The 14,500-nt window shown below is 34.2% G+C and overlaps 1 protein-coding gene across 1 annotated transcript; it reads left to right on the forward strand.

Moving 5' to 3' along the window:
- The first annotated feature begins 129 nt into the window (after nt 1-129).
- On the forward strand, nt 130-8,292 carry LOC144372877 (geminin coiled-coil domain-containing protein 1-like). The gene is made up of 5 exons (XM_078036114.1): nt 130-220; nt 1,983-2,157; nt 3,854-3,942; nt 4,966-5,082; nt 6,573-8,292. The coding sequence occupies exons 1-5, from the start codon at nt 218-220 to the stop codon at nt 7,191-7,193; spliced, it is 1,005 nt and encodes a 334-aa protein (XP_077892240.1). The 5' UTR covers nt 130-217; the 3' UTR covers nt 7,194-8,292.
- Nucleotides 8,293-14,500: the final 6,208 nt, after the last annotated feature.

The raw sequence follows: 14,500 nt of genomic DNA on the forward strand, positions 1-14,500 counted from the left end.
GCTTCACATGGTGTCTGCAAGCTCACGTCACCTGTTTGATAGCCTCCCACCAAATCAGAGGGCAGCGCTCGCCAGGAGCCCCAAGTGTCACCGGCTCCCCCGCAGATTAGAACTCACCTCTCATAGTTCCTCCCTTCATTCCATTTAAAGCTCCCACTGGCTTTAAGAAAAAGTTAAGTGTGAGCTCAGTTTCTTCAGCGCTTTCTTCCACTGCAAGATGGTAAGTGAGGAACTGGCGTTTGCTAGTCCTCTGGCAAAACATGGGGCTCTGAAAGCTAACAAACTTTGCACTGAGAATTTATTCCATTTTTGGAGCAAGCTTTCTTTGCTATCTACCAATTAAAATAGATCCTCTCCTGTCTTCTTTTTATTATCATCTGTCTTCTCTCTCTTCCTCCCTTCCTTTCCCTCTGCCTTTCTCCCTGTTATTTTTATTCTTCATATTTCCCCAAAATTTCACCTATTCACCTTTACTTACTATTCATTCTTCCTCTTATTCCAGATTATGCACATATTTGCAAACACTTGGAGTTGAACTACTGTAAGAGTATTTGGGGTTTGTTTTCTTCTCAGGTGTCAATTGCCTAATAGTTTAACTTGGATTCGAATAATAACCTCAAGGAAGGAGTCTGCAAACATGCTTTTAAAATGAAAACAAGAAAAATAGCTCTTGATAAACTTTTGGCTTAACTTCTCTGGTCTGCACTCCCCAAGCTGCATTTGCTTCTGAACTGTGTATTTTTTTTTCCTTTTCTAAGACTTAACTCACTGGGAACATTAACAAAGTGTGACTTAATTGACTCATTTTCCCCTCTTCTGTTTATGTTATGACCAAGAAAGTACTCAAGCCAACAAAAGATTCGTAGCAGTCAAACAGAGTTTATCTAAACCTAGGTTCTGCTGGAATAAATGGCTTTTACCTGATTAATTGACATTGACAAATAATTAGGAATGGACTGTTGTACAAATTAACCTAGGAAGGCTGCATACTTATCCTTGTTTGGAGATTTGAAAAGAGTGTATGTTTGAGGTTTGAGAAGTGGCAGGCAGGAAGGTACTCCCTGGATCAGAACACAGTGAGAACACACGTCAGGCAGTTAGTGGTGGCAGGATAACTTTGCAAGGACATTGAGCCCTAGTGATGGAGATATCTAGAGCTTGCAGTCTTTGCTTATTTCTTTCAGCTTTTAGATGTTTACTTGGAGTGATGTTACATTCCTCTGACTGGAGCTGGGGCAAAGTTTATTTAATTACCTACAAGGAACAAAGTTTATTTAATTATCTATAGAACAGAGATAGAGAGAACATATGCACTTATGTCTATATATGCATATGTCTATATGTATGTATATTATACAAGTATGTATATGTATGCACATAACTATATGTATGTGTATGTATATATATGCATATGCACATATATACATTATATATATATATATATATATATTTGCATATACATTATACACAGCATGAGTTTGTGTGTATCTCTATTCAGATTCCCATAAGATCCAACAGAATGTTAGTTTGGAGGAGAAGAGGAAGGGAAGCATAAGACAATTATTGATTCAGAGGTTAGTCTATAAGATGCCATATTCTGCTTTTTCATCCTTTTTAATGGGTTCTTTGTCTTCCAAGGTGATTAGAAATAGAAATATAATTAAGATAGTTCTGACTGGCTTATTTGGTGAGCTAGGCATTACAAAGGAAAATATAAATATGATTCATCCAGTAGTAGTCTATTCGTTGTTCAAGGACCTGTGGAAATGTTAGGAAAGTCATAGGAGCTGATTCCTTTTTAGTTGTTATAATTAAACCACTCAAAATTTAATCTGGATCTAAATTTAACACCTTCACTGTTTCTTGATTAACTGTATGTAATTTCTGTGTGTTTCTCCCACCCTTCTCTCCGTCCACATCTGCATCGCCCAGTCTTCTGGGAAACCCACCTCCACCCCAACTCCTTATACTGAATTTCACAGAACACCATTCTGCCTTGCCAAGACCAGTATTTTGCAGGAGACAAGAGTTATAATTGCCTGTATTCCACTACACCGTCAGAAACTAGTGTTGACATTTCCACGGAGACTTGGATCTCTTTCTGGGCTGCTGGTCTCCTGGACAACAGTGAGCCCCAACAAGCACCACAGGCACAGGGTAAGTTCTGCTCTTCTGCTTTAGTGGTAGACCTGGAGCCCTTTTCAAGCAATGTGGCTGCAATGCATCATGGTCTGGGACTCTGGAAAAGGGACGTTATAAAAAATTTAAGTTAGTCCAAAGAGTCTTGAATTTTACAACCTTAACTTCTGCTATTTTGTACTTGCCAAATAGTGAAAATGGGATTATTCCTCTTTCTTGCTGGACAACACATGTTTCTCCCTCTAATGTATAGTACTTGGAGATTCCCAACTCACTGAAAGAACTTTTCTGGGTCATATTTTATAAACAACATCCTAGTAGAATGTTTTGGAGTCAAGATACTAGTTATAACATTTCTTTTGAAATTCAGGAAAATTTCCCAAGTATGATAAAGAAACAAGAATGAATAACTTCATCTTTTATTTCATAGAGGAGATTCTATAGACAATGCCTTGTAAGTAGAAACAATTATTCTCTTACACACACACACACACAAACACACACACACACAAGCACTCACATAGGATTTCAAAGTGGGAGGGAAGTATAACATTGATGGAAAATTATGAATGGTATTAATCTTGACTTGAAGGTTAGTGAACATTTTTATAAAATTAAGTAAATTTCTGTATAAATAGTCAAATTTCTCTAAAAATTTTCAGATATCTTAGAATTAAATACCTATACTATAGTTTGCCATATGCTCCTTTGGTGGACACAGGGGTTAAGGAAAGGCACACAAAAATGAAAACCTAAAAATGTTGAAGCACACTTACATATTATGGATAAAGTTGTTCAGTTTTACTTTTTCACTATAAGCAACAGCAAAGACAAAATGCCCAAAATATGAACCCAAACTGTTTACAAAATTGAATTCCTGTTTTGTTACTCACTACTCTATTTTAATAAAAAATTCTTCAGTAACAGCAGTTTAAGAAGAACAGGGAAAGAGTCAGAATGGTATTAATGAGACGGAATAAAGTAAAAAAAACAATTAAGCATGCCCAAATGCTTTGGATTTACAGGCATAGCTTCCTGTCAAATATGAAAAAAAATCTTTGTAAAAGCATAAAAAATATACAGATGAAAACAGTTAAAACAGAGAAGGTAGAATTTTGCAATTTTTTATCATGGTCTTCAGAGAAACAAGGTGCAAATTATTTAAAAGTAGACATTGCTACTAAATCAAATTCTGAATTCTATTCATTAGATTTAACAGGTAGGCAGACAGAAAAGGAAATAATAGCATCAAAAATGTTATTAGATTATCAAGCCAAACACTATATTATTAATGTTGAAGCTTAGAAAAATAAAATAAAAATTATAAAAAAGATAGTGGGATTGCAATATTATGCCTAGTGGAAGGAAAAGGTTAATAAACATTTGAATGAATTAATGATGCAGCTGAGAGAGTCTGTATTAATTTAACCAACAAGAATATACATACAAAGAGAAGAATATGACCACTTAGTTCCAAAAAGAAAAAAAAATCCCACCTCTTTAACCACTTTGGCATAGGTTGTATAAATATTTGTCTGTCACAGCTTGCATCCTTCTTCTGAAAGCTTTAAATATTTTGTTCTAGTGTGAGGAAGCAACAGCTATTTTTAGAAAGGTAACTGAACCTATTGCACTTTGGGAATGGTTTGGTGAGTTCATTGCACATAAGTCAAAAGTGTGTTTTCTATGCTATCCATTTTGTATTTTCTCATAGATTCATCTTCTAATTCGAGTTTTCCTATTCTGGACTCATGTTCCTGGGAAGAAGCTCAGCTTTCCTCACAGTTCTACAGAAATAAACAGGTATGTGTGGATAGTTAGAACATTGAGACTGGCCATACATCCTGCAGTCCATTCTCCACTTGCATCCTCCCTTAAATTTATGCTGCTACTTTTTCCTCTTAAAATTCACATTAACTCACTTTAGAACTAAAATGAGCATATGTCAAGAGAGAGAGAGAGAGAGAGAGAGAGAGAGAGAGAGAGGAAAATAAAAAAAGGAGGGAGGGAGAGAGAGATTGTTCATCTAACTCCTCTCTCTTTCTGTCTCAACCCCCCCATACACACACACTCATATACACAAATAACACTTGAGGAAGACATGAAGTCAGGCTCTGACTACATCACATTTAAGCTGTGTGACCTATCACATCCACCTTTTCCTCATCCATGAAATTGGAATATTTATGCGGCATATCTCAGAGGGCTAATGGAAAGACCAAATGGAATCATGTCAGTATTTTAAAATGATAAACATGGATAATTGCCTGGAGAATTAATGATGATGACAAAGGTTTTTATCCAAATATTGTTTCATTTTCCATATTTTGTTATTTGTTCCCCAAAAATAATATGATCTACTGAACAAACAGGCAGATCAATCTGAATGTGGCACAAGTCAACCATCTTTTCTTTCTTTCTTTCTTTCTTTCTTTCTTTCTTTCTTTCTTTCTTTCTTTCTTTCTTTCATGTGCAAGGAAGGAGTCCAGGTAAACCTTTCTAAACACCTTTTTTCTATATTTAAATAGTTGAATGCTGCTCATTTTCCTTTACACCTACCTGACTCCCTTGTGGTTAAAATTTTAAAAGTCATGTAATACCCTCAAATACTTTGTAATGAATGAAAAATTCAGAGCACAAAACTGAACAATCATGTGGTAGGGGGTTGTTGATTTCAGTCTCAGAGGACGAGGACTCCCTGAAATTGTGTTCATAAAACAAACAGAATAATAATCAAGTTTAAGAAGGCTGAGGCACAGTGGCATTATTATAATGTTACAAAGTCAATACAGTGGAGCGACCTTCACCATTGTCTGCTTTTTGCAGCTCCAAGATACTCTGGTTCAGAAGGAAGAAGAACTTGCTAGGCTACATGAAAAGAATAATCATCTCAGACAATACCTGAATTCTACTTTGGTTAAATGTCTTGAAGAAAAGGCCAAGGTGTGTAATAATCTTTTTATAAGGTCAGGGCAGTGATTTAAGAAAGGAAACCATTAATGTAAAATTTCTTAATTAAAAAGCAAGAAGTGTACTTAACAACAGGTCATGGGATATATGAGTAGAATGGATAACATTTCTTAAGGAAGTACATGACTTTCACTAGAACTTTTATGTATCATTTATTAGAAGTATCTAGATTGCAGATTCTATCCAGACATTATTACAAAAATAGTTTCTTATATATCAAAAGCTAGGGATTGCTGAGGAAACAGGTTGATCAAACGGAGAGTTAGGTGGAAATCAGAGATTTAAAAACTCAGTTGTTTTAATTATCTTCTTAATGTAGAAATTAAAGATTTAAAAACTCAGTTGTTTTAATTATTTTCTGGCTTTAGGAAAATCATTCTCAATTAGAAATTTGGTTACCTGCAGCTACAAAAACTAAAAATCTGTGAAAAATCTCAATCTAAGATGCTGTGATGATAACTGGAGCTTAGTATCTTGAGCAGCAATTCAGTATATACAGTTACATTATTTTTTATTCACATTTTTCTTACACTATTAAATGAGCTATTTCTAACTCAAAGATAGCTTGCCTATAGTCTCTTCGTGTTCTTTTTTCTTTAGTTTTGTGTTTTTCCTAGTATGTGTTTGCTTCTATGACCAATTTTTACTTTACTCTTAGAGAAACTATTATTTGATATTATGTAGTCTAAATTGATTATGTGTCTGCTGCTTTTACTGAATCTAACAGTTGAGAGAAGAAAAGATACTAGATTTGACTACTTTACTGTATAGTAAGCTTTCATAAATAAAGGGCTAGCATTGGCTTCTAACTCTAGCCACCATTCCTTGAAAAAGACATTATTAAATTATTAAATGACATTAATTAGCTTTACCTTTCTTGACCTCAGTTCTCCAAGATTTAAAATAACAACTGTTTTCAAGGGATTGCTTTGAAAGTTAATGAAATAACATAAGGAATGTTGTATAGTGTTTAAACAAGAGTTCTGTCTATATTCAAATAACTTAGGTTTAATTCTAGGCCAAGGGATACTTAGCAAGTCACAAATATGTCTGTGTCTTAGTTTCCTCATTAATGGAGATTTTAACAGTATCTATATCCAAAGAAATAGTGCATGTGATGAACTATTCATAAATTATATCAAATAATAATTTGTTTATTTTATCAGTGATAATTCAATAAACAATTGCTTTTATTGTCATTTTTGTAAAAATTATTACTTCTCTGATTTGAAATCTTCAAGACATGATCTGCTTTTTTCAAGTTTCAAACTGAGAGTAAGAAATGAATTCAGGTTCCTAAGAAATAAGATGTTATCATGGATTTTACTTTAGTAACAGACACTAATCTAATCCATTTTACTTGTATGTGAAAAAATATTAGAAATTTAACCTATTTTTCTAAAGAATGAGGGTAACTAGTAGATATTTAAAGGAAGTATAATTTTCAAATGTCACTTCTTCAGAAATTGTTGTCATCAGATGAGTTCTCCAAAGTGTGTGGAAAATTCAGAAAGGGGAAGAGGAAACACAAAGAGCAGGGATACTCTCCTGCTGAGATCCCCCATCCTAAAAATGCCAAGAGAAACCTCTCTTGTGAGTTTGCTAACTGTGAAAAACCACCTGGGCCCCATGGTAATCCCTGGGTGCTACAAACACTTGGATTGAAAGACCTCAACACCATTGATGACACCTCATCAGCTAACTACAGTGCCCTCTCCTCTCATCCCAGAATAGTGACTAGCACATACTCCCATTTTCCGAGTGATGCCATTGATTATGAAAATGTCCACAGAGAGGATGTGCCAATCAACTATGGAGGTGAAAGAACAACCCCCTTGCACAGCACTGCCAGCCATGGGGAAGACTTCCACTACTTTTCTCAACTTTCAAATCCCCCAACAGAGGTGCAAACACTTCCTTATCATCCAGCTGATGTGTCACCCAACAAGACAGAGATGACATTTTACACATCTCTGAGTCCTCACTGTAATGTCAAAACTCATTCTTTCCACCAGGAACAAGCCTTTGTGTGTAGAGATGAAGAAGGAGGCTGGAAGTTTACCTGGGTCCCTAAACAGCCTTAGTGACCCCTCTTGTATCACAGAGCACTGCCAGGAACTCTTTTACAAAGATCTCTCTTGCACTTGAACCTGACTATGTGGAGCATAGAAGCTATTGCCCAGACAATCTTTAGCCACTTTAAATGTTACTCTCAACTACCACTTAAATTTGTAGGGAATAGCTTCCAAGAATCCATATGAGAGGTATATGCTCTTCCTCCACCTGAACTTGACTAGTTTGCACATCAATGTCTGCTATCAACTTCTTCTCTTTGCCCTGTACTTGAGAAGGTGTTTTCCAATCTTTTGTAGATTTCTTCAAGAACTAGATATACTTTGCTTATCATGACCTGTTTAACACCTTTTGTTCTCTTATCAAGTAGTTTAAATATGTATGGTCTTTATTTCTGTCCCTCTTCTACATTTCTTTATTTCTGAAAATTGCCTTTAGAATGAGCCCTATTGTTGTTTCAACTACTTCCTCCTGGTTGTTTAAATTGCTAGAGGTAGGGTAAAATCAAGTGTCTGCCCATCACCACTGCTGAAGAAGTATTGTGGATATAAGTAACAGTATGTCCAGAGCAGCTCAAAGAGTCAAGTGTTGCAGGATGGCTTTAGCAAAACATCTCTAAGACAGCTGCGACTCCACTGATAAGCAATATCACTGAAAAATGACAAAAGTTAAAAAGAATTATTACTTCAGAATGTCCCAATACCTGCTTCCATTGGTATCTGGCCATTGTTTCTTTAACTGACATAGCTCAAAAATGATATTTTTGTTGAACTATTACACAACAAATCATCATCTTAAACTGCACAGATGCTGGCAAACTGATCACTAGCCCAGCACTGACAGTGTCACACTCATTCCTTCTGTCAGTCATGTATTCATGCAATTCACCTAAAATATCTACAGAATACCTCATGCTCACTTTGTGACAGGCATTGTAATTTAGAATGGTGATAAAATGTGAGCAGTTTGGGCCCTGTGCCCACATTCATGAGACCTAGAGCCATTCATCTTCTGTCATCCCTGAGAAAGCTATTTCCCTTGCGTGAAAATTCAATTTTTCCAGCTGTGGAATACAGGACTTGATTATATAACTTCTAACATTCTATGAATGAAGGCTGGATCCTATCAGCTTTATTTTTATTTGGTCATTCAAGGCCGTTTTTCCCTTAGATAGGTACTGCATATGCTAAGTACGGTGAACTTTATTTGCAATGGAAAAAATAGAAAAATAAATATGAGACATTTATAATGAGCATTAGAAATCATTTCTCTGATCACAGGATTCTTTTTTCCAGTATGAGCCCACTTTGCAGGTTGATTCAGTCTGTGTGAGAGTAACCTCTATCTAAAAAAGGACACATTTTAATTTGTAAGTAAATGTGAATAGATTGAATGCAAGCATGATATCAAAGATCTCTTCTTCCCTAAATTTTTTAAGAATATTTTTGGTAGTCTTAACTGTTTCCTTCCTTTCCATCCTTCAAGCTCTCTATTTTTCCCAGAATAAATTATGCATCAACGTCGGGCACCTATGCTTTTTTGGCAACATGATTAAATTCACCAGGTTGAAAGCCATCTCCATCTAACTCTTTCTATTCTCCTCTCAATACTTCACTTTGCACAAGCAACTTCTTTGTGTGTGCTGTTTGGAATTCTTTGTAACCAAGACATTTCTTTTGTGTTTGATCATTGCTTTATTTACATTGTGTGAGCAAATATCTATTTTATAAAACTTTATTACCTATAGTTTTCTTTATAATTCATGAAGGGGAATACAAATTAGTAATTAATATTATTCTCAGGAGTATTTTAAAACTAAGGAAGAGATAGAATACGTTCTACTCCCCCCATACCCCCCAAACACAAAAGTACCTTTTACATTCTTGTATCTATGCCTCTTGTGGGTGAAATTTATCTCTAGAATAACAAATTTAATTAGAATTGATTATACTTTGCTACACAAAAAATTGAGTAAGCAATGGAACTATTTAAAAACTCTTATACTCAAGCTGTAAAACAAAATTTACCAGTTAACACATATTTATTTTGCAATATCCATGTGCCATGTTATATGTTAATTACCATGAGGAAACACCCAGGCTTCTCACAGTGCATTTGGTGCATAAAAAAGTCACCAAAAATATCAAAGCTTTTGAAAGCTTTTAAATAAAACTTGGTTTCAGCCTGGTTAAAGAAACTATAGGACATTTATGTGGCAAATTATGATTTCTTCTAACTCATATCATGAATGATAGTATGGAAGAAAATTACCACATATGTTTGCAATTATATTTACAAACATTTGATATTCATTTGAATAATGTATACAAAATTATTTTGTTAATGTTTGAGAAATTGGAAATTCATTTCACTTAAATATATGTTCTAACTTTTATAGTTTTATCATGCATTTCCAGTAAACCAGTTAATATTTTATTAAGATAAAGTGGGAAATGAAACTAAATACCTTTGTGATTATGATGAATAATTTTATATTGTGCATAACATTTTTAATAATGGACTTTTTTCTCCTGGATTTTTGTGACCACAATTTTTGAATCTCTTTTGTATGATATATGATATGGCCACATTAATATCCTCAGAATTTAATGGTTCCTTCTCTCCTCTAGGATACATTAATGATTTTTCCCATGTTAGGTGGCCTGAAGAGTCAAATGCCTTAGGAGTACAGCACTCTCTTACGTAATCTCACAGAAAAATTAGAATTCAATTTTTAAAAATTTGATGACACTTCCAATGTCTTCTGATACTCTTGAAACAATCCTGTGTCTTACTAGTATCTGGAAAATATGGACAATTGGAAAGTCTCAATTCTATAGGTGATGTTTAATAAGTAGGATTACTTAAAATTGCAGTGATGTTAAACTATAATTTTGAAAAGATTAAAGGATGTGTATAAATAAAAAGACTTTAATGTACTTGATGTAATTGAAGAAAGCAGAATATGTTTTTAAATATGACAAATGGATTTAACAATAAATCGAAGTACCACAGGTATAGCAGAAAATATAGTTAGTACATTTACTGATAACTACTTTTATTTTGTACTAGGGATTGAATCCAGGCATGCTTGTCCACTAAGCCACATCCTTAGCCTTTTTAAAATATTTTGTTTAGAGACAGGATCATACTGAGTTGCTTAGGGCCTGGCTAATTTGCTGATGCTGGCTTTAAACTGCCTCAGCCTCGGGTGCCACTGGAATTACAAGTATGCACCTGGCACTTGGCCATCCACTGCTAACTTTTTAAATGTATAATTTTTTGCCTGTAAAGTTCAGGTATACAATTAGATATTTGTTTCAGTTTACCAAAAGATTCACATATGGTTAAATAGCAAATGCCTAATTTTAATTTTTTTAAATAAAACAACATATATTTGGTTTTCATGTTAGAAGTTTATGGTATGATTATATTTATTAACAGTCTTTTCATATTTTTATCTACCTTTTTGTTACATTAACATAAACATTCAATTTTAATCCTTATATTGGATATTCTGCAAATGTAAAATATAATTCAACACTTAATAATAAGCACTTAGATGATATGTTTCTTTTTGATTTTAACTTTTTTAAATTATGGAAGTCAATTTTGTAATGAACTTATGACTAATAAATAAATGACAAGTCATTTAATTTTATGTTCAGCCCTTAATTTGAAAACATGTTTTCAGTGAATGGAGCAATGAACTAAGAAAAAGGTTTTGTTTCTCCTATAAATCCTATGTCATAAAAATAACTGTATTTCAATTTAAAAACGTGTGAGATAGTAGTATGATTAATAACTGAGGCAATTATTCAATAGATATAGCTGGTGTCAAGCTCTGCTGATGATATAAAGATGATGTTATATAAGAAGGATATATGTATTAAAACTAACTTATGTATAAATGAGAGAAACAACTTCAACATGATTGATTAAAGCAAGGGTGTAATAGGCTCTCATAATGAAAACGTCCACAATGCAAGTATGAAATATGGTTGATTCTATATACCCAAAGCGTACTGTCAAGAATCTGGTTTGGGATTTCAAGGGAGGTGGTATTTGGGGATGTATTCTTGAATGGTGATAAAAATAAAAGCACACAAAAGTAATAACGAAACCAGCTCTGTGAGTTTGAAAAAGAAGCTACATCTCATAAAATATTTTCTATTTTTGGACATTATCCTTATTCTTCCAATTTATAATCCTGTTAAATGAGTAAAACTTGAGTTAAAGGTTCCAGACTGGTCTCACTTATGCCATGGAGAGTTGTAAACATATTGGATTATCTGCATGTGAGAATTATGAGCAGGATTTCCATAAGGCCATTATCTAGACTATGTTAACAGTAAAGGGGAGAAAATGCTTTGGGATTTGCATATCAGGCCATGAACCCTTTCTATTAGGACATTCTTTTGGTATCATTGATGGATAACACTGATTTTATTCAGTTTTTTTTTTTTTTTTTACAGGGCTGTTTGAGTTTTTTTTTTTCCCCTAGAGAATAGTGCTTAAACCTTGCTCACTCTAAATAACTTTTGAATATGAATGTAGTCAATACAGATTATTAAACACAGATCATCAGGATGAATTAGATGGTGTGAATTTCATTTGAAAGATAGAAAACCTGGTCTGAAGTGCTTTGCAGGTAATAAATAATAAATAGGCGAAGCCTAAGAAAAGCTCTGGCATTGACTTTAGATCTAATGCTCTTTCTACTATAAGATATAATAATCATTTTGGGGACCAATAAACGTACTTATAGGCCATTGGCTATTACAGTGTATTACAGGCTTCAGATATAGAGGCCCTGCAAGTATACAGGGGTTCTTAAATCTTTATTTTACTGTCATTGGAGGTCTATTTCATAGCTTAAAAATTTCATCATTGCTAACAGACATTTTTCACAAGAGACCTAATTCACCTTCCATCATTTTGAAATAAAGTAGTGTGTAATTTGAAGCCCATTTCAAAAATTGGGATGACTAAGAGTGGGGTGGCAAAGCATGAAAAGGCATCATGGTCAAAAGTATTATCATATGCTTCTTAAAGGCAAAAAGAGAAATTCTTTTCCAAATATTACTGCTAATATTCATGCCTAGAGTAGCTATGTATAAGCAATCCTTGTGAAGATTCTCTTCCTCTCATCATAGGAAATAGACTTTATATACTTCTTCAGGTGATGGCATTACTGCCTTCCCAGTCAATCCTTTTAGGTTTAACACCAGGGGAAAGTAAAATTATGATATATAAAATGGTGAACCCACTGGTACAGACATGCCATGGATATTCTATCTTCTCTTTTTGGAAATCAGGAGTTAAATGGTAACTTTCAGGTACACAGCAAATTTTCCCTCTCATCTCTATCCAAGGTTTATAATCTGAAACAAAAAGGCAGAGAAAGTATTTCAAGGTAATTTCTCACTTCAAAAGAGTCTTTAACACCAAAAGGATAGTACCCCTGGGATAAGGTCCAGATCTCTCAGGAATTTTTTGAAGGTAATGTTACCCCAGAGCCCTCCAGTTGCAGTGAATCTGAGAATAAGAGAAGCTCTTTAATGAACATGCTGTGAGAAATCAGAACACCTGGACACAATGAGGCAAAAGTTCCAAACATGTCCTCCTTTCATTTTTGTCTCCTGAGATTTGCCACTTCACAGAAGCCACAATGTCATCCTCCCTCCATCCCTGGCTCACAGGGGAGATCATTCCAGATGCAATCTGAAAGTGACATCTGTACAGGACCGCCCATAGCCCCACCTACCTGGTAGAGCTGGGAGTATAGCTGTCATCCTAGCCTCCATTGAGAATTAGAGCACATATTGCCAGAGACTTAGCCTTTTCTTCCTTTTCTTTTAAGGACTACCACTAGTCCCACCAAGTCCATCTTATTGTCTTCACTCAGAAGTTAGACAATCATTTTAATTAACATACTCCTTTTTTTGAAACAATACAGAATGAATTCAGATTCTGTCATATATCCTTAACCTTCACAGAGTAAAATATACATTTTAAATTCTCAAATGAAAAACTTCATACTTCATAAAATATAGCATTCCAAAATAATTTACAGCTATTTCTACTGACTCAGTTAAATGAATACTCAATATTTTCCTTTTTTGTTCAAAGTGTGATCTTATATTTTAGGGACTGTAGTCCGTGTCTAAAAGGTTGATAAGTAGAGAGAAACTAGGAAAGGATTCATTGATGACATGAAGTTAGAGACATTCATCAAATTATACTGGCAACAAACACAGATAGAGGTAGAAGGAAAAATAGAAGAAAAGGTATAGGGCCTATTGGGGAAATGAAAACTAGCCCAGGTGGCTGCAGGGTAGCATTTTATAAAATAAAGCATGTATTCTGGGAATTCAGCAGAAGTTTCTGTATAATGAGACACACTTCTGCTTCTTTGGATGTTCTGTAAATACAAATGGAGGTAACATATACTGAGTCCAAAAGGGCAAGAACAATAACTTACACATGTTAGTTTTATCCTTGAAATAAAGCATCATCTCTCATGCTTATTTATACAGTTTCCATTAGAGTCTTGTTTCTCTTCATATAATATAAATCTTTTGTATTTTATTATTTATACTGGTTCTAGTACAGTAATTAGTAAAAAGAAAAAAAACCTTATGATAGATGTACTCTAAACAGTGGATTAATCCATTTGCAGAATTAGCTGGATAGGATGTGAATAGAGGAGTTAGGTCACTAAGGAAATGACTTTGGGGTTTATATTTTGTCTCTGATGAGCAGAGTTCTTCCTTTGCTTCCTGTCTTGAACTAGGTAGCCGTCTTCCATATTGATCTGCTTCATGTTGGCCTAGAGTAATGGAGTTGGCTGACCATGGGCTGAATATCTGAAACTGTGAGCCAAAATAAACTTTTCCTCCTCTAAGTTGTTTTCATTGGGTCTTTTGGTTACAGTGATAAAAAGTTGGCTAAAACACAAAGCCAAAAAAGACATCAATATTTCTGTATAGAATTTCCCCCCAAATGGAGAGAATAGCAGAGAATTGATATCTGAAAAGATAATTGTCAATTTTAGAATTAAAGATTGAATTCTGGATAGAATGTAGGATCAATAAAGATAAATCCATACATAAGCACATCTTAGTGAAAATGGAGATCATCAAAGAGGAAGAGAATAATCTTAAAAATTACCACATGGTAGAAACAGATTATGTGCAAAGGAAAGACAGAGGTGAACAGCTTCTTATCAACAACAACACAGGTTAGAAAACAATGGAATCATATTTTCAAAGTACAAGAGATAGAAGTATTGATCTAAATTTTATATTTAACCAAA

This window comes from Ictidomys tridecemlineatus, unplaced genomic scaffold, assembly GCF_052094955.1.
Source record: "Ictidomys tridecemlineatus isolate mIctTri1 unplaced genomic scaffold, mIctTri1.hap1 Scaffold_182, whole genome shotgun sequence".
NCBI classification, from domain to species: domain Eukaryota; kingdom Metazoa; phylum Chordata; class Mammalia; order Rodentia; family Sciuridae; genus Ictidomys; species Ictidomys tridecemlineatus.